Source organism: Candoia aspera, chromosome 3, assembly GCF_035149785.1.
Source record: "Candoia aspera isolate rCanAsp1 chromosome 3, rCanAsp1.hap2, whole genome shotgun sequence".
NCBI lineage: Eukaryota > Metazoa > Chordata > Lepidosauria > Squamata > Boidae > Candoia > Candoia aspera.
The window spans coordinates 175,689,324-175,714,305 of record NC_086155.1 but is presented as its reverse complement, the minus strand read 5'-3'; the positions used below and the strand labels follow the sequence as shown (position 1 = coordinate 175,714,305).

The following is a 24,982-nucleotide window of genomic DNA, read 5'->3' as shown; positions in this document are numbered from 1 at the left end:
AAGACTGAATTAAAGTTGGTTTTTTTAATACTGCAAACTACATGCTGATCCAGATTTACTTAGAAAAAAAAATATGGACCACCACCTGAACAGCATAGTCAGAATGACACTTCATACCTGTTTCTTCAGTTGTCTGCACGAACTAAACTTCTCTACGTCACTTCCCATGTTACAGAACAAAGAGATTCAGTTTGTTTAAATAGCTGTTAAAAGTCTAGTTCTGTTTTGTGTGACATCAAGTCCTTAAAGTCTGACTGCACTGGGGACACCAGTACCTCCAATTCAGTTATCTTCATCTGCATCTGTAAAATGAGAATTTTAGAATCTGATGCCAGTAATGCTAACTAATGACTAATTCTTTCTCACTGCAGTTGCCATCTTACAGATCCCATGGCCACAACATCTGGCCTTATTATTGGACTTCGCTGCTTCAGCCCCATCACATAATTTTGAATCCCGTAACCTTCTATCTTCTAGACAAATCAAAGACTTACATACTTTTTGTTCTCTCTTGATAGGCAATACATTTATTAGAATCAAACAGTGGATTTTGTTTTCTCACAAATCAACACTTTTTTTTTTTTACTGAAAATTGTTAAGGTATTTGTTGAAAGGAGTTGTCTCAGCTTTGTTTATTCTTTGCAAATAAACACATATAAGTCTTAAGAATATATCATGATTAAACAAGTGCTACACTTATTTTTGCATATGGGATTATGAAAACCATATTCTATTATATCTTTTTATTAAGCCTATTTTAATTTAACATAATATTTTAGCTATTTTGTTGTTGTTTTTTCACATTTCAGGGAACAGAATGTCTGTGGGATGAACCAGGATTTAACTGGACAAGTAATGGGAAAGCCATTGAACACAATTAGCTCCAACAGTCCTGCCCATCAAGCCATGTGCAGTGGGAATCCAGGTCAGGATATGACCATCAATAGCAATATGAATTTTGCCATAAATGGCCCAAAGGAACAAATGGGTATGCCAACAAGCAGGTTTAGTAGTTCGGGTGGGATGAACCATGTGTCAAGTATACAAGCATCCACTCCTCAGGGTAGTAACTATGCACTAAAAATGAATAGTCCTTCTCAAAACAGCCCTGGCATGGCACCTGGTCAGCCAAACTCTATGCTTTCCCCAAGGCATCGTGTGAGTCCTGGAGTGGCAGGAAGTCCTCGGATCCCACCCAACCAGTTTTCTCCTGCAGGAAGCTTGCATTCACCTGTTGGAGTTTGCAGCAGCACAGGAAATAGCCATAGTTATACCAACAGTTCCCTCAATGCACTTCAGGCTCTCAGTGAGGGGCATGGAGTCTCTCTGGGGTCGTCATTGGCTTCACCTGATATAAAAATGGGTAATTTACAAAATTCCCCTGTAAGCATGAATCCTCCCCAGCTAACCAAAATGGGAAGTCTGGATTCTAAAGATAACTTCGGATTGCATGGGGAGCAATCAGAAGATACAACTGGACAAGCAGAAAGTGTCTGCCATTCAGGAGAGCAGAAAGAAAATAATGACAACATGCCCCAAGTTGGCAGTGAAAGACCTGATGGACAGAACAGACTGCATGATGGCAAAAGCCAGACAAAGCTCTTACAGCTGCTGACCACCAAATCTGATCAGATGGAGCCTTCATCTTTGGCTAATACTATGGGAGATGCTAACAAGGACTCCATGGGAAGCTTATCTGGTTCTGGTTCAGCACATGGAACCTCGCTCAAGGAGAAGCATAAAATTTTGCACAGGCTCTTGCAGGACAGCAGTTCTCCTATAGACTTGGCCAAGCTCACAGCAGAGGCCACAGGCAAAGAACTGAACCAGGAGACCAGTAGCACAGCTCCAGGTTCAGAGGTAACTGTTAAACAGGAACCAGTGAGTCCCAAGAAGAAAGAAAATGCACTACTTCGTTACTTGCTAGATAAAGATGATACTAAAGAAATTGGTTTACCAGACATTACTCCCAAACTGGAACGGTCGGACAGTAAGACAGACCCTTCCACTAGCACAAAGCCAGTAGCTATGAAGACTGAAAAAGAAGAAATGCGCTTTGAGCCGAATGAACAGGTAAGAATTTGGGGGGGGGGTATTTTATGTATTCATTTGTTTATGTTATTTGTGTCAGAGATGGGTGCAGAAACAAGTCTTGTTCTGTATCTCTTCTAACACAATGTTCTTTGTGGTTAAAATCAGGAATGTTGCCTGTGTTACCAAGATTTTGCTGGCTGAAAAATCTGATCTGGAAAGTGCCAGTTAGAATAAAATGTAGTGATAGGCATAGTATCAGTTTGGCTTTGGAAATGGGAATGAAAATGTGGGATGAGAATGATACCCATTTGTAAAGGCTACCTGGAACTTTCAGTCTGACACCTGATGAGAACCGTAGAATATGAATTGAGCAGGAAGTGAAGTTCTGTTCAAAAAAGGAAAACTAAATGCAAACATAAAGTGGCTTAAACATAAAGTATCTAAACTTGTGGGTGCTTCTATGCAAAGACTAATTAGAAAGTATAGAAATCAAGGTCTATATAAAAGTCTCGTTTTCACAGGAAACATAATCCCAATATATATATCAAAGTCTTGGGTTCTTCATGTTTGCAGTAAGTTTTGCTTTAAGAAATAATAATGTTCATAATTTCTGAGAACATTTTCTTCTCTATAGGTCAAAAGTAATTTGCTCTGCTGGTTTACAAAACTTCCTTTTATTTTGCCTTTTAAAGGTTTTGCCCTGCAAAATGAATCCTATGTTTCCATAGCAGTGGTATAATTCATGTTGTCCCCAAGCTTTGTCATTTTCTTTGCACATTGTTGGCACAGATTTTGTTTTCTGCATCTTTATACATTGTTTTAAATGTTCTTTGGTGAAAAAACTCTTGTGACTGTATTCTACTAGTACAAAAAATTATGGGAAAATATCAGAAACTATTAAACCTGGCTCTTCCTTCCACCTGCTCACATACTCACACTAAGTCATAGAAGTCATAAGCCAAGTGAAAAAGAGGCTGGCATGATGTACAATTTATTCTATGCAGAATGGACAAAAATTGGTTTTTCATAATTGTTTGCTCTGTGGGTTATTAATTTTTGAAGGATAAGTTGGAGGAACGTAGAAAAGCTGGACAAAGTTTCCGCTGTAACTTATTTTCTTCTGTATTACACGGCAAGTACAAGTGACATGTTTTACCTACATAATCTCTGATTATAGAACTGATTGTAAATTGAAATGGTGACTTTGGAAACAGTGCATTAGCCACATGAAAAGCTGTGATGAACCAGGTAGATCAAATGCACCTGTTCAAGGATTATGAAGTTCAGTACTCAGAGCAATTTTAACCAAGGTTCGGGTCTGAAACTTACTATGTTCAAGCCTGGGACCGTGCACGGGGACTTTAATAAATCCCAAAAGTTCATCCCCTTTCTCCTAATTTTATCAAAATTATTTATCTGACAGTGCTCTATAGAAGAATAAATTTAAGGGATAAAGTAGGGGTGACCAGCTCTCCTGTTTCTTCACTGCTGCTATGTAATTGGTTGGAAAACATGAAGGCTGGAGCTGTTTGAGAACAATTCTTGCTGAGACAGGAAAGTCTCTTCCATAGAGGATGCTTGCCTTGTTATTCAGGTTTGCTGGTAACATTTAGCTATGTTACTTTGAAAATGCTGTCCTCTATCAAATTTTCCACATAACACTCATCTTGTAAAACCAGCATATCATACATTTCCCTGCCTCCATTCCACTTACTGGCTGTCACTGTGCATACTGAAAGTATATAGAAAAACTGGTTGGGTTTGTCTAAGCACTGTGAGATGGTTCATTGTTTGGCAGAGGTCCCATACTGCATTTCTCACCTCCACCCAAAATTAAGATGGAAATATTCCTAGCAATCAATAAAAAATTCCAGAGATTTTCTCCAGACTTTGCAGCTGGGCCAGGTATGACCGGTGTGATATGTACTGTATATACAAGAGCAAAATGATACACATTACTTAGGGAAGTGCTAGCTTCATGTATGTGTAAACAGTCAGCAAAATCAGCTCAAACTCTTTTGAAAAAGTCTGTCATAATGGAACGCTCACTGATAACAGATCAGTGTACTTCAGCAGTGGAAACTTCTGCCTCTTAAGTGTTGAAGGCATTGTAGAAAAGTGTTTAAATTACTTAGAAGCAAGAATTTTAATCCTGATGACATAGCTTGTTTTGTTTGATAAATATTTTTACATTTATCCATCTGTTCTGCAGTTCCACTAGGAACTGGGTGAAGAACACCAGAAAAAAATACATAAAAGCAAAATTTATTCTGATTATGCTGACACTGGTTACTAGTACAGACATTATCTTCTCTAAGTAAAGCAGCTCCTAAAATCTTAGGCAGTTTCTTATTTTTAGATTTTTTTTATCCTGCCTTTATTATTTTTATAAATAACTCAAGCCAGGGAGCATACCTAATACTCCTTCCTCCATCTATTTTCCCCACAACAACAACCTTGTGAGGTAAGTTGGGCTGAGAGAGAGTGACTGGCCCAAAGTCACCCAGCTGGCTCTCAGGCCTAAGGAGGGACTAGAACTCACTGTCTCCTGGTTTCTAGCCTGGAGCCATAATTACTAGACCAAACTGGCTTGTTTCTAGTTTTGCTGCCCAAGAGCCTTTGAACTAGCATTTTTCATGAGTAAACTTTGGACTGTTGGCCTGGTGATCTGTCCTTCCTAGTCAAGGCCTGGGTATAGCATGAGAGGCACAAGAATCAAGCAGTTCCTTTACCACGCTTGTTGCTTTTATGTATGTGTTTGTAGAAACTACTCATTCTTAATATAATAATCTTCTACATTTTCAATTAATGTTATTTAACCTTGTAAAAACATAATAGGTGATGAAAAGTGAACGTTCAGAGAAAATGTTTTGAACAATGTACTGTACAGTGGTAACATTTAATTATCTTTATTTTAAAGAAGGATTCATGATTTCCAGCATATGGTATTTCCTACATCGTCCATTATTGTCAGCTTACTTTTTATATTCAGTTTTTTTACTACCTAGGTTTGATTATTTGCTCGCTTTGTTTGTTTATATTTCTATCCTATCTGTTCTCTAGAGGCATGATTCACCTCCTTCCCACATCCCATCACCCAATTTATATACTCAATTTTCTGTGCACAAAGCCTGAGAAGGCCCAGTTACCAAGGGAGCTTCATGGTCTCCCAGTCCTATTTTAAGCTTCTATTCTGCATGGATATATTTTGTCAGCCATTCTAACATGGGAGGAAATAAAAGAAAGGTAGTTTCTAACAGCATTAGGTTTGGCAATTTTTCAGATGACACAAGTTGTTGCCAGGCTTGCTTGTACTATACCATTTCTGAAGCTGTTGTTTTAAGAGGGATAGAACTCATCTTTGGGGGCTGGGGCTATTAAAACCCAATCCTCTAAAAATTTCTATTATTAAATTTATCTATTATTATATTAGTTTTCTTTTTTGAATTTGACCTGTCATGTTCAATAATAATACTATGTTTTGCTGGATTCTTAAGAGTCTTATAAATGACTTGCTTAGTGTCACTTGTGTTGTTAATTAAAATGTTGTATTAAAAATACACCAAGTTCCAAAACTATTACTTAGCTCATTGATAGCATGGTAGTAACATCTGTGCAAGGGAACTAAATGTGCTACAAGGGATGACATATTCTCAGAAGAAGCACAATTATTTTCCTTGCTCCAATTGAAACTCAGTCCCAAAGCTATCCTGAGGTGGCATTCAAAGTTATGAAATACTCAGATTTATTATTCTATAACTATTTTGTTGGGTTTAGGGGGATTACTGCCTATTTAACATACGTTTACTAACACTCTGTGACTTTCCCACTTCGTTCTTTGCAAATTTGTGATAACTTTAGAGGAATTTCTCTAGATTTCTCTCAGCCTAGTTGAGGCTTTTATTCACTCTAAGATTATCATATGCTGGGCAATAGGACATTCCTTCAACTTACAAGTTTCCAGCTGCAGAAGTACTTTCTTGTTATATTTTCTTTTGTCTATTTCTTTAAATGGTTCATATTTTTCTGTCAGTGATTAAAAGTCCAGACGAAATGTAAAATGTTTTTAACCATGTGGAAGTAACTATCCTATAGAACATTTTAGCCTGTTATAACCAAGCAGAATTACAGTAATAACAGTGTAGATTTCTGCTGAACAAAGATTCTTTGTTACATCCATGGAAATCTGCATCCTCTGCCCCTCTTGGAGATATCTCTGTGCCAATTCACGGCGAAACTACAGACAGAGAATATATATATATATATATATATTTATATTTATATTTATATTTATATTTATATATATGTTTATGTTTATTTATTTATTTATTTATTATCCCGCCTTTATTATTTTGATTTTAAAAGAGAGCTATGGTTTGTCTATTTTGTGCTTCCAGAAGGCGCAGTGATAAGGAAACTTGGAAGATTTTGGTTATGCGTGTCCTGGTGTGTCCCCTATCTAATCTTAAGTAAGGCCAGAGTAGATCTTTTTCTTTGTAGGAACAGATTGCAGACATCCCAACTGATGGCAAGTGTTTTGAATGCTGGAGGTGCTGATTCTGTTTCCTAGTATTTTGGTCTAGTCACAACTAAGAAAACCTGACCCATGAAAAACACATGTTTTCTTTTCCAATTTCATGAAAGCCTGGCAGCGAGCTTGATAACCTGGAAGAAATTCTAGATGATCTACAGAATAGCCAATTGTCACAGCTTTTCCCAGACACCCGATCAGGTGCTTCAGCAGGATCAGTTGACAAACAAGCCATCATCAATGACCTCATGCAGATTACAGGTGACAACAGCCCTGGCACATCTGTTGGATCCCAGAAACCCACAGTGAGGATCTCTCAGAGCAGTGAGTCTGAACTATTTATCAGGGTCTAGAAACAGATAATCATATTATTGTAAGAGAAATGAATATTTCCAAAAGTCGCTGTGCCAGTTTCAGGCTGTTGCTTTAAGTCTCCAGTAAGCAAACAGCACCATCTGCTGTTCTCATTTATAGAATCACAGCATGGTGAAATCTTCCAACTAGCAGAATATTGTTTAGTTTACAGATAAATAAATAACTTTCAATTTTATTGAGTTTCATTGAAAGTTTTACTGTATTTCCATCAGTAATATGTGAGCTTGCCACATGCTGATGACTTGTACTATACAGTGAAACTACTAAAGGGCTATATGCTATAAGTTCAGTTCTCAACAAGGTTGAAAAATAGAAGTTTCTGTCTAAATGTTCTAATCCATAAAACATGATGGTATCAGTAAAAAAGAAAAGGATTCCTATCCTAGCTCTAAAGGGAAACCCTCAACTAATGTGATTATTACTTAAGCAGACAGAGAAAGGGGCATCAAACATATTTTTGACTTTTCTCTGTTGCATATACAACAGAGTAGCTGTGAGGATATGCTTTTAATCCATACAAGTCAGGTCTCAGAAAAACTGCTGTATTTTTTGTTAAGCTTCATTAATTTTAAATGCAGTATTCTATTAAGTGACAAGATTAATATTATATCAAAGCAGAGTTTGGTGTATGAAAACAATCTTGCAAAGATTATCAACTCAGAAACCAGTGCAGGCACCTCCTCATCAGAGCTCCAGTTGAATGATGGATGTTAGGGAAAGTAGATGGTTGAACTTAGTTTGAAATTCTCTTTGGATTCACCTGAAAGGCTGAAAAGAGCTTTTGTTAAATGTCTCTAAATGTCTGCATTTGTTCTTGAAGCATAGTTTTATTTAATAATTTAAACAAATTATTAAATTTTTATTTTTATTTTAATAAATTAATTTTAATTAAATTAATTTGAAAAGAACTTTACAGTGTATATTATAATGTAACTTTCAAGGCTCCCATTTTTTCCCCCTTCATCTTTTTTTCCCTTTGTTATTTAGCTTTTACCAGTACAAGACAAGCGCAGTTGGCAAGAATGTTACCAAACCAGAACTTGCAGCTTGACATCAGTTTGCAAAACCCACCAGGTGCTGGAACTTTTCCACCCATAAGAAACAATGGTCCATATTCAGTGATACCTCAGCCCGGAATGATGGGTAGTCAAGGAATGATGGGAAATCAAGGAAACCTAGGGAATAATAACCCAGGTAAAAAAAAATTGGGGTTTTTTTCCTGTAATAATACATTGCTTCTAATGTAGAAAGAAGTAGAAAGAACAGGAATCTTTGACTACAGTGATCGCTCATCCCTAGCACTACCCTAAAACCAACATCAAATGCATTGATTTTGGAACAGCTGAAGTGATCAGTTTGGGAGACTTATGACCCAATCCTGTGCATTTTTATTTTAAGGGGAATTTCACTGAATTCAGAGGGATGTATTTTGATGTAACTGGTTATAATATTGCAATCTTAAAGTATAAGCCTAAGAACATTTACCTAGAAATAAATTCTGCATGAATTATTTGAGGTCTGATAAACTTAGTCTGGTAATACAACCATCATTAGTTGTTTAATTACAGGAGTGCATATTTTACTGGATTATTTCTTAGAGCACATATTTGTGAAGAATGTATGAATGTTTAGCTCACATACATATCTGTAGCTCAAAACTGGCAGAGGGGCAGAGATGTTGCAGCTGATTTAGTATGCAATTGATTTAGTATGCTACTTTTAAAAGCATGCTTGATTCTTATGGCTTGACTTAAGAGTTGATTATGAAGGTGACATCAAAAGCAATTTGGCACTGTGCTCAAGCCGTAGTTCCTTATGTGTGTTTTAATAGGAATGATTGCTGGCAATACGCCTCGGCCTACTATGCCATCAGGAGACTGGGGAAGCCAAGGCGCTGCTGTGAGGGTGACCTGCGCTGCAACAACAAGTGCCATGAACAGGCCAATCCAAGGAAGCATGATACGTAACCCAACGTCCAGCCTTCCCTTGAGACCTAACAGTCAGGCTGGTCCAAGGCAGATGCTTCAGTCTCAAGTCATGAATATAGGTAAGTTGGAGTTCAGTCATAGTATGCACAGTTTCAGCAGATACTATATTATGATATTAAAAAATACATTTTAATTAGATACAAAGGCAGCTGTGGGACTTCAATTATATAGTAGACAGAGTACATGCTTGAATGTTTTTGTATAACGTGGTGAGTATATGAGAATATATTTCTATTTTCTTTTGAAGCAGCGTTATTTGAATTGAATTTGGCTCTGACTAGTCCCAATCCAAGCATATGCAAAAATATTCCTTATTTTTGTTGAGGGAAAAATATACAGTAAGGAGATTGTTGGCCTTCTGAAACACCTATAATTCTAGTGAAATTTTATTTGTCATGGTTGTTCTTTGTCAGGTGCTTCAGAAATGGAGATGAATATGGGAGGTCCTCAGTATACCCAACAGCAAGCCCCTCCCAATCAGACTGCCCCTTGGCCAGACAGTATATTGCCCATAGATCAGGCATCGTTTGGTAATCAGAACCGGTAAGTCTTTTACTTAAGATTCAGTGCTGAATCATTGTAAACACCTGCTGCTAGTTAACTGTTTTGTATTTTTGCTCTATTTAATTTGTGCAGTTTCTGTATATTTTGTCATTTGAGCTGCCTTGGTACCGTGTATTGCACCCAATAATTAAATTAAATTGTTTTTATAAATAAATGAACTGAGGGAAAGGAGCTATAGGTGTTTTACTGAATGTTCTTATTATTACTACTTGCTAGACTTTTTGTTGTCATTCAGTGGCCATCTTAATTTATCCATTTCTGTTCACTCAGAAGACAAACAGCTGGTTTATAGATTTATATCAGTAAGAATTCGGCTCCAGTGGTTATGCTGATCTCAGTTGTTTCTCTCCAGGCTTAAGGAAAGAGGCAATTTTCAGGCTGATTCTTAGCTGAGTACACTTTGTATGGCTAGAATATATATGCCATGAACTACCTTAGAAATATATGGTGGAAGATCTGGACATTGATGATTTTTATATACTCCTAACTAGTATTTAGCTTTATTACCAATTTCCAAATAATACTTTAGTTTGGTTGTTATGTTATGTTCAGAGGAAGTAAGCTACCTGAGACTCTAATGGTATGATACTTAACTTCACCCTTTTATGGGAGATAAGAGGCTAATTCCCCCCCCCCCCCCCCGCTTGCTTTGAGCATCTAGTTAAGCGGGCCCACACTCATGCTCAAAATGACAGGCACCAGGTTCCTTCTTGGAAATAGGAGAGCCTCCCCCTGAGGCTCCTCGTCTTTCTGTCTCATACTGTGAAGCAGCACCCATTCTAGTATCCAGAGGAAGACAGAGAAGACAGCAAGCATCCCTTGACTGAGCCAAGGGTATTCCTGGAGCTTTGACAAATGATTGTCAGAATAGAAAGGGGCTGGCAACTTAAAATACACCCACCCATCATCTTTCCCTGTTTGCAGATGGCTCACCATGTGCCTGCTTAGCTAAAATTGTACAAGGAAGGCAGCCATTTCCCACAGGATGAGAGAGATGAATACATTGAAATTTAATTTAATTTTATTAAGATAAGAAAATTTAATGTCTCTGTTATTCTTAAAGAAAAAAATTATACCAGGATCACTGTCTTAGGCAATCTTGTTTTAACTTTTTTAAAATAATTAAGCTTTTCTGGAGGAGATTTAAAAATGTTATTTTTTTTAGTATTTTATTTTATTATTTTAAATGCTCTGTTGACTCCATCCCCAAGTTGTTCAAGGTAGCATAAAATCTGTTATGAAACTATCAGAATTTAACAGTTAAGTAAAACCATGTAGGCACAAATTACTACCCTATCAACAGTCAAACATTAAGCAAAGTATTTAGGCAAATGCAGCCTCACACTGCTGATTTGTGAATCTAGGGCACTTCCAGATAGAGTCCATGCTTTTCTGGTCTCACATTGTGGTCTGTGTTTGGCACATAAGCCAGTTTATTCCAGACTCACTAGAGATGTATCTGAACTTAGACACAAAATAGTCTTTCTGTTTACAGCACCAAAGCTCTGAAGATCTTTGGATAGACCATTTTCTCATTTGTGGGAATTTGGTCTGCCCCACCTTCCAGTCCTTGGGCAACAACCAGCCAGTCTCAACCCTTGGTCTGCAGAGGTTCACTCACTGTATGAAACAAAGATGTGGTACCTCAACAGTTTTGCATCTCCCCCCTCAGAGCAAGTTGGTTGCTTGCTTGGTTGGTTGTTCATTGGCAATCATCTAGCAAATGTATACAACATTAAGTTAAACTCTGGGTGCATATGGCACTCACTGAATGTTATATTTCATGTTCTGTCATTGCACGACTGAAAGAAAGAACAGATCGGCTGATAGTGTTTTCAGCATGTCAAGCTTAGTAGCAGTGGAGTTGATCATTGGTCAGCTTCAAACTGCTTTGGGCCACTGGGAACCGTGGCTGTGGTGGAAGTGTCCCTAGATTCCTCCATGTCTCATATCTGCTGCTGAATATGTAATTTAGGTTGTAACTAAAAAGTCTGTTTGTATTAAGCAATGGACAGTAGGTTTTTAAAAAGCGGATAATGGCAGTGACACATAATAACAATGGGAAAATTGTAACAGACTTCCATTTGCGTAAGAGAACATCATCTTCCTTTCTTCCTGTGCATGTCCCCAGTTCTGTTCTGTCATTGGACAGCATTGAATACAACTCCGTAATGATGGCTTCATGTCAGCAATTTCTTATTTATGTATTTTATGAACTCTGAATTTTGTATCATGACTATAATGGGTTAAGCGCTTAATTTTTCCTTCATGTGTATGATTCCGTATATATGACTACACCAGCAACTGCCTTTTACTATTTGTTAATTTCTATTTTAGGACTAACTTTATTTCATCTCCTTTTATGATGAAATATTAGTCAGCTTCAGACATTTATTTCTTAGTTATCAGGAACTCCTAATAAACTGTTTATGTAAAAAATGAGAAGCAAACTCTGGTGTTCTCTGACTTAAATGATCTGATTAGGGTTATTAGAAGTCATGTAGCTTGTCACAAAATTAACCTGTCAAAATAGAATACATTGTCATAAATATGAACAGAATTTATTGGTGTAAATCACTTTTACTACAACATCCCAAATTGATACTGTTTAGCAGGTACAGCCATCATGTATTAAAAGCTGGAAAGGGAAGCAGTTTTTCTTCTCAGTTCCTGAATAAGTCTGTACAATTAAATTCAGGTTTTGACTCTGAGAAGTTTAGGAAAAAAAAGTGTGTGTGTGTGAACTATCATGATGAAAAGGGTTTTGCCGTTTTAAGCATGTTCTAGACAGACCTGTGAGAATGGTTGAGTTTGGTTTCAAATTATTTGCCCAACAAACTAACACTCCTAATATATGTGCATTCCAGTTAGTTTGGGATATCTTAAAGAGTAAATGTTCTTGCCCTTCAAGTTGCTCACCAAGCTGTGTCCCTTGTAGGCAACCATTTGGAGGCTCTCCAGATGACTTAATGTGTCAGCATCCTGCCTCTGAGTCTCCAAGTGATGAAGGAACTCTCCTTGATCAGCTTTATATGGCACTAAGGAATTTTGATGGCCTAGAAGAGATTGATAGAGCTCTTGGGATACCAGAACTTGTCAGCCAGGTATTGCTTTATTGGATATTTCTAAAAATGGACATGCAAGCTTTCTATGTCATGGACTTGAACTTCCTGAAATTAAGTATGTGCAAATGATGTCCTTGTTTAACACTATTCCTCATCTGCTGTACAGTGCTGCATCAGGTAATGTTGATAAGATGCCTCATGTCCCCTGATATGATTGTTATTGTAAGGGCAATATAGGGGATATTAGATTATGGTTTGCCTTTTACGCCATGGCTTCTGGATTGCTACTTATTGCCATGGAAGTGAGTCCTTTCTGAAGTGACACCTGTACAATGAAGAAACTGTGTTCTCTGTAAAACAACAAGCTACTGCTAACATACTTTAAACATTTCTTTTTTTAAAAAAGCTCTTTTTATGTTGATCTTTCCTCGCTAGTAATTCATCTAGTATGGGCTGTTTTATTTTGTGATGCTGTTTTTAAAATATATATTGACAGAAGATTTTTTAATGGGAGACTGTCCAGAAATATTTTAATAATTAAATACGTCATGAGTGGACAGAAAAGGCTTCAGCATAGAAAATAAGTATTAGACAAGCTGCATTAGAGAAAACTGGGGAAAAAATTAACCTGTCTATCTGTATCACTTTTAACCATAAGCTGCTTAGAGTCCTATCACAGCTGTCATGGCATCCAAACTGGGTTTATCTGTCTCAGCTATGCTTCTCCATGTTCCCTATGATGTCACATACATGGGTTCCAAATATTTATGTACATTTTGTCCTTCAGCAGAGCCAAGCTGTAGATCCAGAATCATTCTCAAGCCAGGAACCAAACATCATTCTAGAACAAAAGGCACCAGTTTTCACCCAGCAGTATGCATCTCAAGCTCAAATGCCCCAAGGCAATTACACACCTCTGCAGGACCCAAACTTCCACCCCTTGGCACAGCGTCCAGGTTATGCAGCACTACGCATGCAGCCTAGGCCTGGTCTGAGGCCTGCTGGTCTTGTGCAGAACCCACCAAATCAACTGAGATTGCAGTTGCAGCATAGGCTTCAAGCACAGCAGGTATTTTGTTTTATGTTCCTTTGATTCTTTGGCCAGCACCATGACTGTAAATGGCTTCTGAAATACTTCACTTTATATAAGAAATAAATGTGAACATACCTGTAAACTTTCTTTTTCTGATACTGTTAATTTAGTTTCATCCAGAGTATTGTGTTCTTTTATAATTCAAAGCTAAAGTGATGTTTTTGGTAACTGTTTAATCTTGTAAACTGTTTAATCTTGTAAACTATACAGCATATATCACTTCGTCTTTTTTAAATACCCAGAAGTATTTCTATACATAAATTTGTAAGATACTACATCACAGCATGTGCTTGAATTTAAAAACAGTATCCAGAACAAAAGAACATTTCTTTTCCTCAAGATGGCAAAATCCATTTTTCCAGCATTTTTTTTTCTGGGTATGTTGCATGTCTGCCACTGAGTGCTGTTGATGCAAGTAGCTATTTAGCTTGACCTGTGTAACAAAATATAATCATGGTTTTTATCAAAGCAGCACTTTCATAAAATCAATTTCTTTTTCCTATTGTGTGTATATACGTGTGTGTTTTTTTACCTAGAATCGCCAACCATTAATAAATCAGATTGGCAATGTTTCCAGTATGAACCTATCTCTGAGACCTGGAGTACCTACACAGGTAAGGGAACAGGTACTGCCAATTTTTCTCTTCTATAGAATTTGTACTCTGTGTTTCATAATTTTAACTGCAACATGTGTTCTAGCATTATATGAAGCCATTAATTCAGCTTATTTCCCCAAACTCCCTTCAGAAATATTATAGTTCTTTGGAGAGAAGAAAATTGGAAGTTTAATCACCCTTCTTTAAAAGAGAATACCTTAAATTCAAGGCCAGCTTCAGTAGTGACTATATGGAAGAGTGTAGTTCTGATGTGCAAAACGTTAATTGAATAATTTAAAATTTGAAGCACATTGTTTTGAACACAGCATGTGCTAAGCAAATGTTTGATTGCTAAACAGCCATTTCTGATGCAAAATGGGCTGTTTTAACTGTTTTGGAAGTCTTCCAAACGGCTCTGAGCATGAGACACTGTTTCGAAGATACAACATCTCCCAAATGCTTAAAGCCGTCCATTTCACACCTGAAATAACCATTTCGCCAAGGCAGGATGTTTTGAATTCTAAAATGTTTGCTTCAAAATACTTTGCGTGTCCCTAAACCACAATTAGAACCAATTGTAATACAAACCATGTGAAAAAGATTTCTGAGATAACTTTAAACAAAGTGTCCTTTCTGTGGAATATTTCAGTGAATCCACAGAAATACTAGGAAATATTTGCATATGTAGACACACCTCTGCCTTTTTAACCAAGACATTTCTGTATGAGATAAAAGATACAACTGATTTTCTTAGAGAGCTTTTTTTAGAATTTAGTTTCAAACATCAGTTTGAAAGCTAGTCTTTGAATATTTATATGAATCAGTTTGATTTGTTTAATTTGCTTATCAGCAAAATATATAATGTATGTGTTCTGCATTTGCATGTGTATGTGTTTATAAATCTATGTGTGTGTACATGAATACGAATGAATGAGACCTGTAATGCACTTGTCAATTTGGAAATTGGTCTCCCAAAATGTGGGACATTTTTTAGTGGTAGAACACATGCTTTATATGCTAAAACTCACGATTTCAATACCCAGAAACTTTAAAATGGAAGAAATGGAGCAAGAATGATGCAAAAGTCTCTTTTGAGACTATCAGAATATACAGTGGTTAATTAGATGTGTAAACAATGGTGATGTAGTATAAGCCAACTTCTGTGTTCATTTCCAGAAACAAAACTCTCATCTTGCGCGTGGTAAATCAAACTCTGAAAATGACTTACCCGTCACTTACATTGATAAACATTTTGCTTTCCCCATAGGGAAATATTAATTCACAGATGCTAGCCCAGAGGCAGAGAGAGATACTAAGCCAACATCTGAGGCATAGACAGATGCACCAAGTTCAACAGCGAACTCTGATGATGCGTGGCCAGAGTATGAATATGACACCAAGTATGGTGGCCTCTGGGGGTATACCAGCAACCATGAGCAACCCACGGATTCCCCAGGCAAACACCCAGCAGTTTCCCTTTCCTCCAACCTATGGTACTGGGCGTTTTTCAATCTTTCATCAGACTTTACTACCTATCAGTTCAATTTTTACTTTGGATCATAGCTTTTCTCTTATAATTACAAGGAAGACTCTTAAACTAATCTAGCTCACTGAGAATGTAGAAAATAATTGTGGAATGATGAGACCAAGGAGGTATTTCAGCTTGCAAGCATATCTTTTTAAAATTCTACTTATCTATCAATTTGCATAACTTTTATATTGCCCCAATTTCACAGCTCAGGAAAAACAACATGAAAAAATGTTTTTGAAGTCCCTAAATTACAATCAAAATAAGAGGGTGGACTTTATCATCTCTTCAGCAGTTACCCCAAATGATAACCCTAAAAGTATCCATGATTTTGAATGGAGTTTTGTACATGTTGTTTAAGGTGTTAAGCACTGGATTTAACACCTTGTTTTTGTCATATTGTCAGTTTCACTTATTTAATGAGATTGCTTAGGTTTTACTTGGTTTTTAAGTTTATTTTTTGTATTACATATAGGCATCAGCCCCTGGAAGATTGGGGTATCTTTTTGGAATACTCTTCTTGAATATAGTCAAATAAATGTTTCCAGCAGATGTCACTGTGTGCTATTGATCATGATAAGGGCAGATTAAAACAGTAAGAAGCAAGGTCTGCAGCATATGTGATAGGAAAGCAACAGTAAGAAACAATTGAAAGCTGAAATGAAGAACATTTTGTATTACAGCATGTAGTCTTAATCGTCCTGCAAACATGGTTGAAGTTCCTGTTATCTTTTCTAGGAATAAATCAGCAGCCTGATCCAGGCTTCACTGGAGCTACCACTCCACAGAGTCCCCTGATGTCCCCAAGAATGGCTCATACTCAGAGTCCTTTGATACAGCAGTCTCAGGCCAATCCTGCCTATCAGTCCTCTACAGAGATAAATGGATGGGGACAAGGAAATATCGGTGGAAATAGGTACATTTCAGAATTTAGAATGCTTTTGGCTGCATTTTATAACCTCCTGGTTTGGATTACTGCCACATAACTTATTTGTGCACTCCATTCACCTTATAGTTGGAAGCCTTTTAGAACTACCTGTAATCTTGGTCTGGCGTATAATATGATCATAGCTTCATCTGACCTAGTCAGAGATAAAGAGATTCTGGTTAAACCAAAAGCACAGATCAGGTTCTTGTTATTGGAAGTGATCCTTATGTGCACACAAGCATACAGATGATTCTGTGAAGAGTTGAGGAATATTTGAGGCCTGGATAGCTTGCAAACGGGTCCTTCTGATTCTGACATGGCCATTGTACTTTATCCTGCAGCATGTTTTCACAACAATCTCCACCACACTTTGGGCAGCAAGCAAATACCAGCATATACAATAACAACATGAACATCAATGTATCCATGGTGGCCAACAGTGGTGGATTGAACAACATGAACCAGATGACAGGACAGATCAGCATGACCTCTGCAACCTCTGTGCCTACATCAGGGTTGCCCTCCATGGGTCCTGAGCAGGTGAGAATCTCAACCTGGCATACTTAAAAAGAGAATCGCTTTTAACATCAAAATATTTTGCTAATGTTGTATTATAAATCATACTGGTTATATTAAAAAGTATGGACGGGAATAATGTTTCATTCTTTTTATATGTGTGCAGTTTAGTCAAATTTCCAAATACTTACCACTACATCCAAGTCACAGGTGGACAACCTGCAATCCAAAGATGGTGGTCCTAGGCCCAAATAATCATTTCTGGGAAGAGCTACCTGCTCTTTTCTTGGCAGCCTTCTGCTTGGGTGTTAGAGGAGGTGATGTCAGAACGGAAAAAAAAAATGAGAGTCAAACAGACAACCAGGGAACCGAAAGGGACATGTAGCCCCTTTCTCCAGTCAGATACCAGCTCCACAGAATGCCCATGCTGGCTGAGGTGTTAGGGTATTGAACTCACAAGACATTGGAGGGCACTTACGTGGGTGGGGACAGTTGGCTTAGGTAAATTAGACTGAATTCAAGTTGAGACTAAGAAAATACAGTTTTGTAGCAAAATAGGAGATTTGAGTCAGCCTCCTTCCATCCCCCATAGCTAGAAGTATTAGATAATCTACTTCTGGCTCTGTTTTTTGATTAAATCAAACTGTCATCTTAAACTATGTAACTTTAATGTCATTCTATGTTTATAAATTGTAGTTAAGTTCATGATTTTTCAATTTGATTTATTTATTTATTTATTACTGATGTTTCTACACTGCTCTACTCCAAAAGGGCAGGTGTTCGTGGTAACTCCAGTTTTCTCCCTTTCTTTAATTTCTTTAATATGTATAGTATACATGTTGTAGTCATGCTTGTATATATTTAGTGTATTGTAAGCATATCATTTTTTTCAAGTCCCTGACAAAAAATGGTATCTCCTTGAAACATATGGGAGTCAGTTATATTTAAGCATTCTTTTATTATACACTCATTTTCCACCTTTTCCATCTACCTCTATTTGCTGTCTCCCCTTTCAGAATAGAAAGCTCAAAATAGGGCAAAACATGCAATAGAATAATAATGTGCTGTAGGAAAGAGAAAATGGTTCAAGATAGGCATGACACTAAAATGGACCGCTCAGCTATTAGTGGGGGGTTATTTTCTTAAACGAAAGGAAGGGATATGAGTGAGGTTGATTGTGGTTTGTTAAGTCTTCTGTTCCTGTGACTGAGTTAAAACATTGTTCTTTCTTAGGTTAATGATCCTGCTATGAGAGGAGGCAATCTTTTTCCAAACCAGCTACCTGGAATGGACATGATAAAGCAGGAGGGAGATGCATCACGGGTATGAAATAATCCCTATTCCAACTGTGATGCTATCTAAATTAGGGTGGGCAACCTTTTGGTGACCTTGGGCTTCACTTAAGTTTGGTGAGGGTCTAAGAGCCACAACGGAAGCAGTAGCTATGCAAAATGGTTAATGTGTGATTTTCTTCATAACTACCTCTGAGTTTGTGGCGGGGGCAGTTAAGTCACATTATGCCAGTTCTAGGTCTTTTTATAAAATTTTGACTAAAAATGGCTGGAAACTGCTAACCATTTTCAATAGTCATGTTTGGAAGGAGCTAAAAAGGTGCTTGTGAATTGATACAGCCCTGAAATGTGAAATTTTCCACCTCCTGATTTAAATTAAATTCAACTATTTCCTGGAGGAAAACAGTCTTGGACCATTTTTGAAGTAGCTTGATACATGTGTAAGTAAATCAGAATTCTGATTCATGCTCAAAAGTATGACACATATATATGCTGAAGTCCTAAATGTCTTAGGACTGAGTGCCTGAAGGACCACATCTCCTCTGAAAACCTTTCTGATAAGATCTGCTGAAGAGCCCTTTCGAGAATGCCTGTACTATCAGAAACCAATTTCTGTGGCATCTAGGAGAGGGAGTTCTCCTGCATGACCCCTAGGCTATGAAATGCAGTTCCTTGGAAATTCAGTTTGCCCCCTATTCAGCATTTAGATCAGTGTTTCTCAACCTTGGCAACTTTAAGACATAGGGATTTCAACTCCCAGAATTCCCCGGTCAGCCATGCTGGCTGGGGAATTCTGGGAGTTGAAGTCCATGTGTCTTAAAGTTGCCAAGGTTGAGAAACACGATAATTGCTACTTATTTATTTGGTTATTTATTTATGCATTCAATTTATATGGCCACCCACAGTCACAGAGCGACTTTGGTAGCTAACAAGATTAAAAAAGAATCACGGCAACAATTATAAAAAATACACATTGTGATCAGAAATGCTACTCATATATTCACATTGCACCAGCTCATATGTCAGCCTGGCCCAGGGTCTGGGGGAAGAACCGGGTCTTCAAGGCATTCTTAAAGGCTGGCAGGATTGCAGCCAATTTTGGGGGGTGGATGGTGTTCCATAGGCAGGCAAGCAAGAGAAGACACACATTCTGGGTCCAATCAGGTGATACACTTTTACTGATGGGTCCTGGAGAATGCCAGGGCTTTTGTAGGACTGTAAGGACACATGTTTTTCATCAAACATTTCACTGTTGATTTTAGTATTAAAGCATAGGGTTACAATTAATTTTTTTTATGAATATTGCTTGCTTTCTTTGGTCTTACAGAAATATTGCTGACCCTGAAGACTGTCTGTATCTTCAACCGATTGGGCTCCCCATTCTGAACTACTTGCCAGTCTGAAGAGCTGCGTATGTCTGATTTGCCCCAACTTTTCTGCCAGCACTTCTGCTGGAGAAATGAAAATTTAGTGCTGCAAACAGAACAGTGCCATTATTGAGTGGCATCAAACCTTTCTTGGTGGAACAGCAGTCTCTTCTTTGACAGTCTGAAGCTAGCGTACAGACAATTGCTCAGCCTGTTCACTGCATTCACCTTAGTGCAACTTAGATCTCTCCTGCAAAGTAAATGTTGATAGCCAGTTTTCATAAACCGTGTCAGACTGAATGTATTTAAATGTATGTATTTAAGGAAACCAACCATGCTCTCATTCTGTTTTAGTTTTAGATTTTTATATGTTTTCTTTGTTTTCCTTAGCTATACAGTCAGGTGCAAAGGATTTCATTTCATCTGGAAATCAATGGTTTGTATTAGAACTTTCACTCTGTGAAATAGGGAGTAGACCAAATTATGACTTCCAGAGTGATGGATGATAAAATGTGGAGAATAGATATCTAGTGGCTAGATATGCTGTTCTATAAAACAAACTTAGTTATGAATAGATCTAAATCCATTTGAGTAGGTTTAAATGTTTTAAGTGGGCTAAAACATCCTGTGAGAGGGCTTTCTAAAGCTTTTTTAATAACTTTGGGATAAAATCATGAGTCAGTCACATAATTTAAGTTCCCATGTTGATTTCAGCTTCCTTAACGTTAACTAATCCTAGCGCCCCTGTTCTCCTGCCTTCAGTTGGACTTTCTGATAGGTTAGAGAAAAGTGTAACCCCCATCATAGTCCTACATCTGTTACCTAAGGTCTAGGTTGCAGGTAAATTAGTTGCTGAATAATTTCTTTAAATAAGGGTGCATTTCTTGGTGATGGAAGTGGCAGGATTGACGCATGATATCAGAGCCAAAGGCATCTGATTTAAAGAATAAATTTTCTATCTCCATATTTAGGGAAAACAATGACTTAAGCTATAGCAGATATCACTACAGAATTAACCATCATGTGTTCAATTGTTTTGAAGCAGTGTGGACTTTGAGGAAGTTTTGTAAGGTACATACAAAACAGTTTCTATGTAAACAAGCAATAATTTAAGTTGAAGATTTTAGTGTTTTAATTGTATAATTTTGTGAGGTATACATGTTGTGGAGTTGATTTCCAAATGAGGTACTTCAGTATTAAATTAGATATCTTCATAACTGTGTGTGTCTCCTGGGGACAAAAAAATGTGTTTTGTAACGGATTACAATGCCTTGATTAGACCTAATTTGTAAGCTTGAGACTTCTTTTTCTAAATGCGATTCTGCTCATAAGTCATTTATCTAACCGTATATGCAGCCACTGTAGGAGCCAATTCTTGACTTTTTTGTATGTTTATATTCTTTCATAATAATCTTAGCAAAACTGTTGTTCAGCAGACCACTGCTGAAAGTAGTTATACTCTTACCAGCTATGGTCTGAGTATTCTTTTAATATAAGCTGACATCAGTTTTTGAGGACTTGAAATATCAGGAAACTGATTGTTTTCGACCTCCTATTCTTTTGTTCCCCTTAATCTACACTTTCGTACCTGTAACTCAAGTTTTAGATGTTACTTAAAATGCAATGCATTGTATATTTTCTCTGTCAATATTCATGACCTTGGAAATAGAAGACTTGTTATCGTGAAACCTGGTGTTTGCTTGCAATGAGAGTTAAAATATACAAAGAAATTGACTTTCATAGAGTGCTGAAAAGAACATGTTATGGAATATATAGAATGCATTTCAAACCATCTGTTTCCTATTGAGTGGCTTTCCTATTCCTTAGAGGGGAAAACTGTACTTCTCACTAGTCACCAGACTCAAAAGTAGCTATTCAAACATCTAAGCCATCTGGTGGAAATAAAAATTGTCAGCCCTAAGCTCCATATTATTGACAAAATATGAATATATATGTGTATGTATGTATATATACACACACATGCATTATTTGAAGATTAAAGGGATTAAACCATTCTAAATTGGATGATAAAAATAGTTTTGAAATAGATTATTTTTCAATCATGCTTTAGTAGATTAGTAAGCAAATAAATTATTTTAAATAAGACCTAATTCAAAGTATATTAGCACCGTCTATTGAAAATTTCAACTGTGTATAAAATGGAGTGTTTGTATTATCAGAAATGTCCAGGGAATCATTGATTTTTCCTTTCATTTAAATTAATTAAAGGCAGTGGGTTTAAGCATTTTCTGAGTATAATATTTACACTAGGTGCGAGGATAATGATGCCAAGTCAGTTTTAATTTTTTTATGATCAATATTTCTTATTCAGTAAATAAAGTTGCTAAAGGTAGTAATTGGATTTATGTTGGAACTTCAGTGTTCTCTCATACAAAAATGTGAAAAATTAAGATGTATTAAGTAAGAAAAATATACAGATCATTCTACAGGGCAAAGAACCATTCAGCCAAGTCCAGGTAAGGTGATAATAAAACATCTTGTTCAACATTTCATTAATTATTTCAAATATTTCTCAAACTTAAAAGATTGCCCCTCCCCCAGTCTTTCTATTGGTCTGTATTAGCTAAAAGCAATGCTTTTTGCCATTTATATAAAGCATTTTTAATCTGTATTTTTAAAAAACAGAGTTCATATGGGCTTAACACATGAAGAGATGGTTCAGCTCTACTTGCAAAACCCAAAGATACACGATCAGTTTTGAAATGCAATTTAAGCCATTAATTGTTGGTGTGACTTTAAAGTTTTCTAGTATTTGTATGGTAGTATTGCTGCCTAAGAGCAAAAGCATTCTCTGCACAAAAGAAAATTACTGTAGTGGCTTTGGTTTTTAATTAGATTTTTCTCCCTGGTGTTTCTTTGTAGACTAAAACAAAATCTTTTCAGTTTCTTACTACAGGTAAAGCTATGTGCAAGAACCTCAAAATGCTAAAATCTAGCATAATGCCTTAGATCTGTTTTTAAGTCTTGTATATTCCTACATAGCTGTCTGATGTATTATATTTGTATAGTGAATTGTGTACAATTTTGGAATAAGCGCATCATCACTTAGCTTTCAGTCGTTGAGTAGAGATGATGGACACATTACTTCAACATTTTTTTCCTTTTGGTCATTCGTGAGTTTTATTTGTACAGTTCCTCATGAAGTTACATCTGAGATGTGTATGAGTGTGTGTATATGAAAAGATTATACAAGGGTAAAACTAAGCAATATATAAACTATGGTTCTTCAGGAGAAAGCTTACAGTGTTTTTAGGTTGTGATTTATTTTCAGGACTGAGTTAACTCTGAACATCACTTTGTTCACCTGCATTGATGTTGGTATTTCTAGTGTGAGCAGTTTATGCAAAGGTAGATATATTCAGAGAAATTTTAAATACATTTATGCAAGTTAATATTGCTTTGCTGATGCTATTTGCTTATTTGATGTTAAATAATGCTATTGTAAATAAAGAATTCAGTTATTGCATCATTTAATAAATTTTAATGCCTTCGGGTTTTACATGGTTTTAGACATAGCAACATTTCTTTTGTTGTGCCTTTTGTATGTGTTCACAGCTGTACCAGAATGGTTTGACGAACTCCTGTTCATAAATAGCTAAGTGGGAACCAGATCGAATCATAATCACCACCTTTGTTGCCCCAACATCTTTGCTGTAGCATTGACAACTTTCACTAATGACTCTTGACTTCAAGAAGAAGTAATGCAATGCTATACAATATGCCTTGGAAAGAATAGATCATATGTGGCATTTTCATGATTAACAACATAGCCTACTAAAATAGCCTTGGCTTTCTGCCTAAACTTCCTCTGTCTTCATCAACTATGCCTCTTGACTGTGGTCTAATGCACACAAGAAAAACTTTAAGGGGTGATCAGTATCCAGCCCATACTTGTAAACTCTCTAAATATGGCTACCGTGTGACACAGAATAGTGGATTAAATGAGTTTATTGGCTCTTACGGGTGCTTAGTTAATGGGGAGAGGATATTTGTACTTTTCATGTGCTAAAAGGATGTCATGCGGAAGGTGGCAAACACCTATTCTCTATCATTCCAAAATTTAGAATACTACAGGAAGGTAGTATTCAAATCTCAGGAAACCATCCTGCAGTAACAGGACCTGGACAATTGCTAGCTGTGTTCAGAGTATAACTATCTGCCATGAATGCTTACATGAGAATTTAATTTGCATTAAACATTGGGTTCAGTGGACTGGTCAATTCCTGGTTCCAAGTATGACCTGCCCCAAAGAACTGAATAAAGATTATATTAGTGAGAAGGCTGAATGTCCATTTTTATAACTAAAAGAAACATAGAGCACTTCCCTTACAACCAATAGGGTATTGACATATAGAGGCATTAGGAATAGTTCATGATCTGCTGGTAGAAGTGCTCAGCAACAGATTTCCAAAGGTCTCTGACTCCCAGTAGTACAAAAATTGCAAATAAACTGAAGGTCAAGAAGAAAAATCTGCATTGACTTACTCAGCATTTCACTCCAATGTTCCTTACCTATAAAATAGTTTCAAGGAGCACAATGAAAAATAATGGGACTAAAATTAAATATAAAGAAGACCAAACGAATGACAACCAGCCATAGAACTGACAGTGAAGATATCGAAGTGGTAGATAGCTTCTGTCTCTTAGGATCAACCATCAATAATAAAGGAACAAGCAGTCAAGACACACACTCCAGACTAGCACTCAGTAAGCAGGCATAAGACCTTTGAAAAGATACTTAGATGCTGTGATGTGTCTATACCTATAAAGATCAGAATAGTGCAAGCCATGATACTCCCTGTAACACACTATGGAAGCAAAAGTTGGACTTTGAAGAAGCAGGATAGGAAGAATGTTGATGCTTTTAAATGTTGGTGTTGGAGAAGACTCCTGAGAATACTATGAACTGCCAAGAAAACATCAAATCAACCCAGAGTTTTCACTCCAGGCACAAATAACCAGGCTCAAATTATCCTACTTTGGACACATTATGCGAAGACTTAGCTCTCTGGAGAAGGCTCTAATGCTGGGAAAGGTGGAAGGAAAGAGAAGATGATCAGAAAGAGTGGAGTGACTCAGTTACA

At 36.9% G+C, this 24,982-nt stretch overlaps 1 protein-coding gene across 5 annotated transcripts in view; it reads left to right on the top strand.

The window, feature by feature from the left end:
- Positions 1 to 23,402, top strand: part of NCOA2 (nuclear receptor coactivator 2) — a 132,084-nt gene extending 108,682 nt beyond the window's left edge. For 2 of the 5 annotated variants that reach the window (XM_063299373.1, XM_063299372.1), the window contains exons 11-23: positions 810 to 2,073; positions 6,679 to 6,889; positions 7,928 to 8,134; positions 8,772 to 8,987; positions 9,342 to 9,471; positions 12,431 to 12,596; positions 13,345 to 13,626; positions 14,187 to 14,276; positions 15,514 to 15,739; positions 16,513 to 16,690; positions 17,044 to 17,242; positions 18,452 to 18,541; positions 19,838 to 23,402. In XM_063299373.1, coding sequence (XP_063155443.1) covers positions 810 to 2,073; positions 6,679 to 6,889; positions 7,928 to 8,134; positions 8,772 to 8,987; positions 9,342 to 9,471; positions 12,431 to 12,596; positions 13,345 to 13,626; positions 14,187 to 14,276; positions 15,514 to 15,739; positions 16,513 to 16,690; positions 17,044 to 17,242; positions 18,452 to 18,541; positions 19,838 to 19,849 — 3,271 coding nt within the window. In that variant the 3' untranslated portion in view covers positions 19,850 to 23,402. The remainder of the gene's footprint in view (positions 1 to 809; positions 2,074 to 6,678; positions 6,890 to 7,927; positions 8,135 to 8,771; positions 8,988 to 9,341; positions 9,472 to 12,430; positions 12,597 to 13,344; positions 13,627 to 14,186; positions 14,277 to 15,513; positions 15,740 to 16,512; positions 16,691 to 17,043; positions 17,243 to 18,451; positions 18,542 to 19,837) is intronic. The other 3 variants (XM_063299374.1, XM_063299376.1, XM_063299375.1) reach the window with 3 other exon arrangements.
- Positions 23,403 to 24,982: the final 1,580 nt, after the last annotated feature.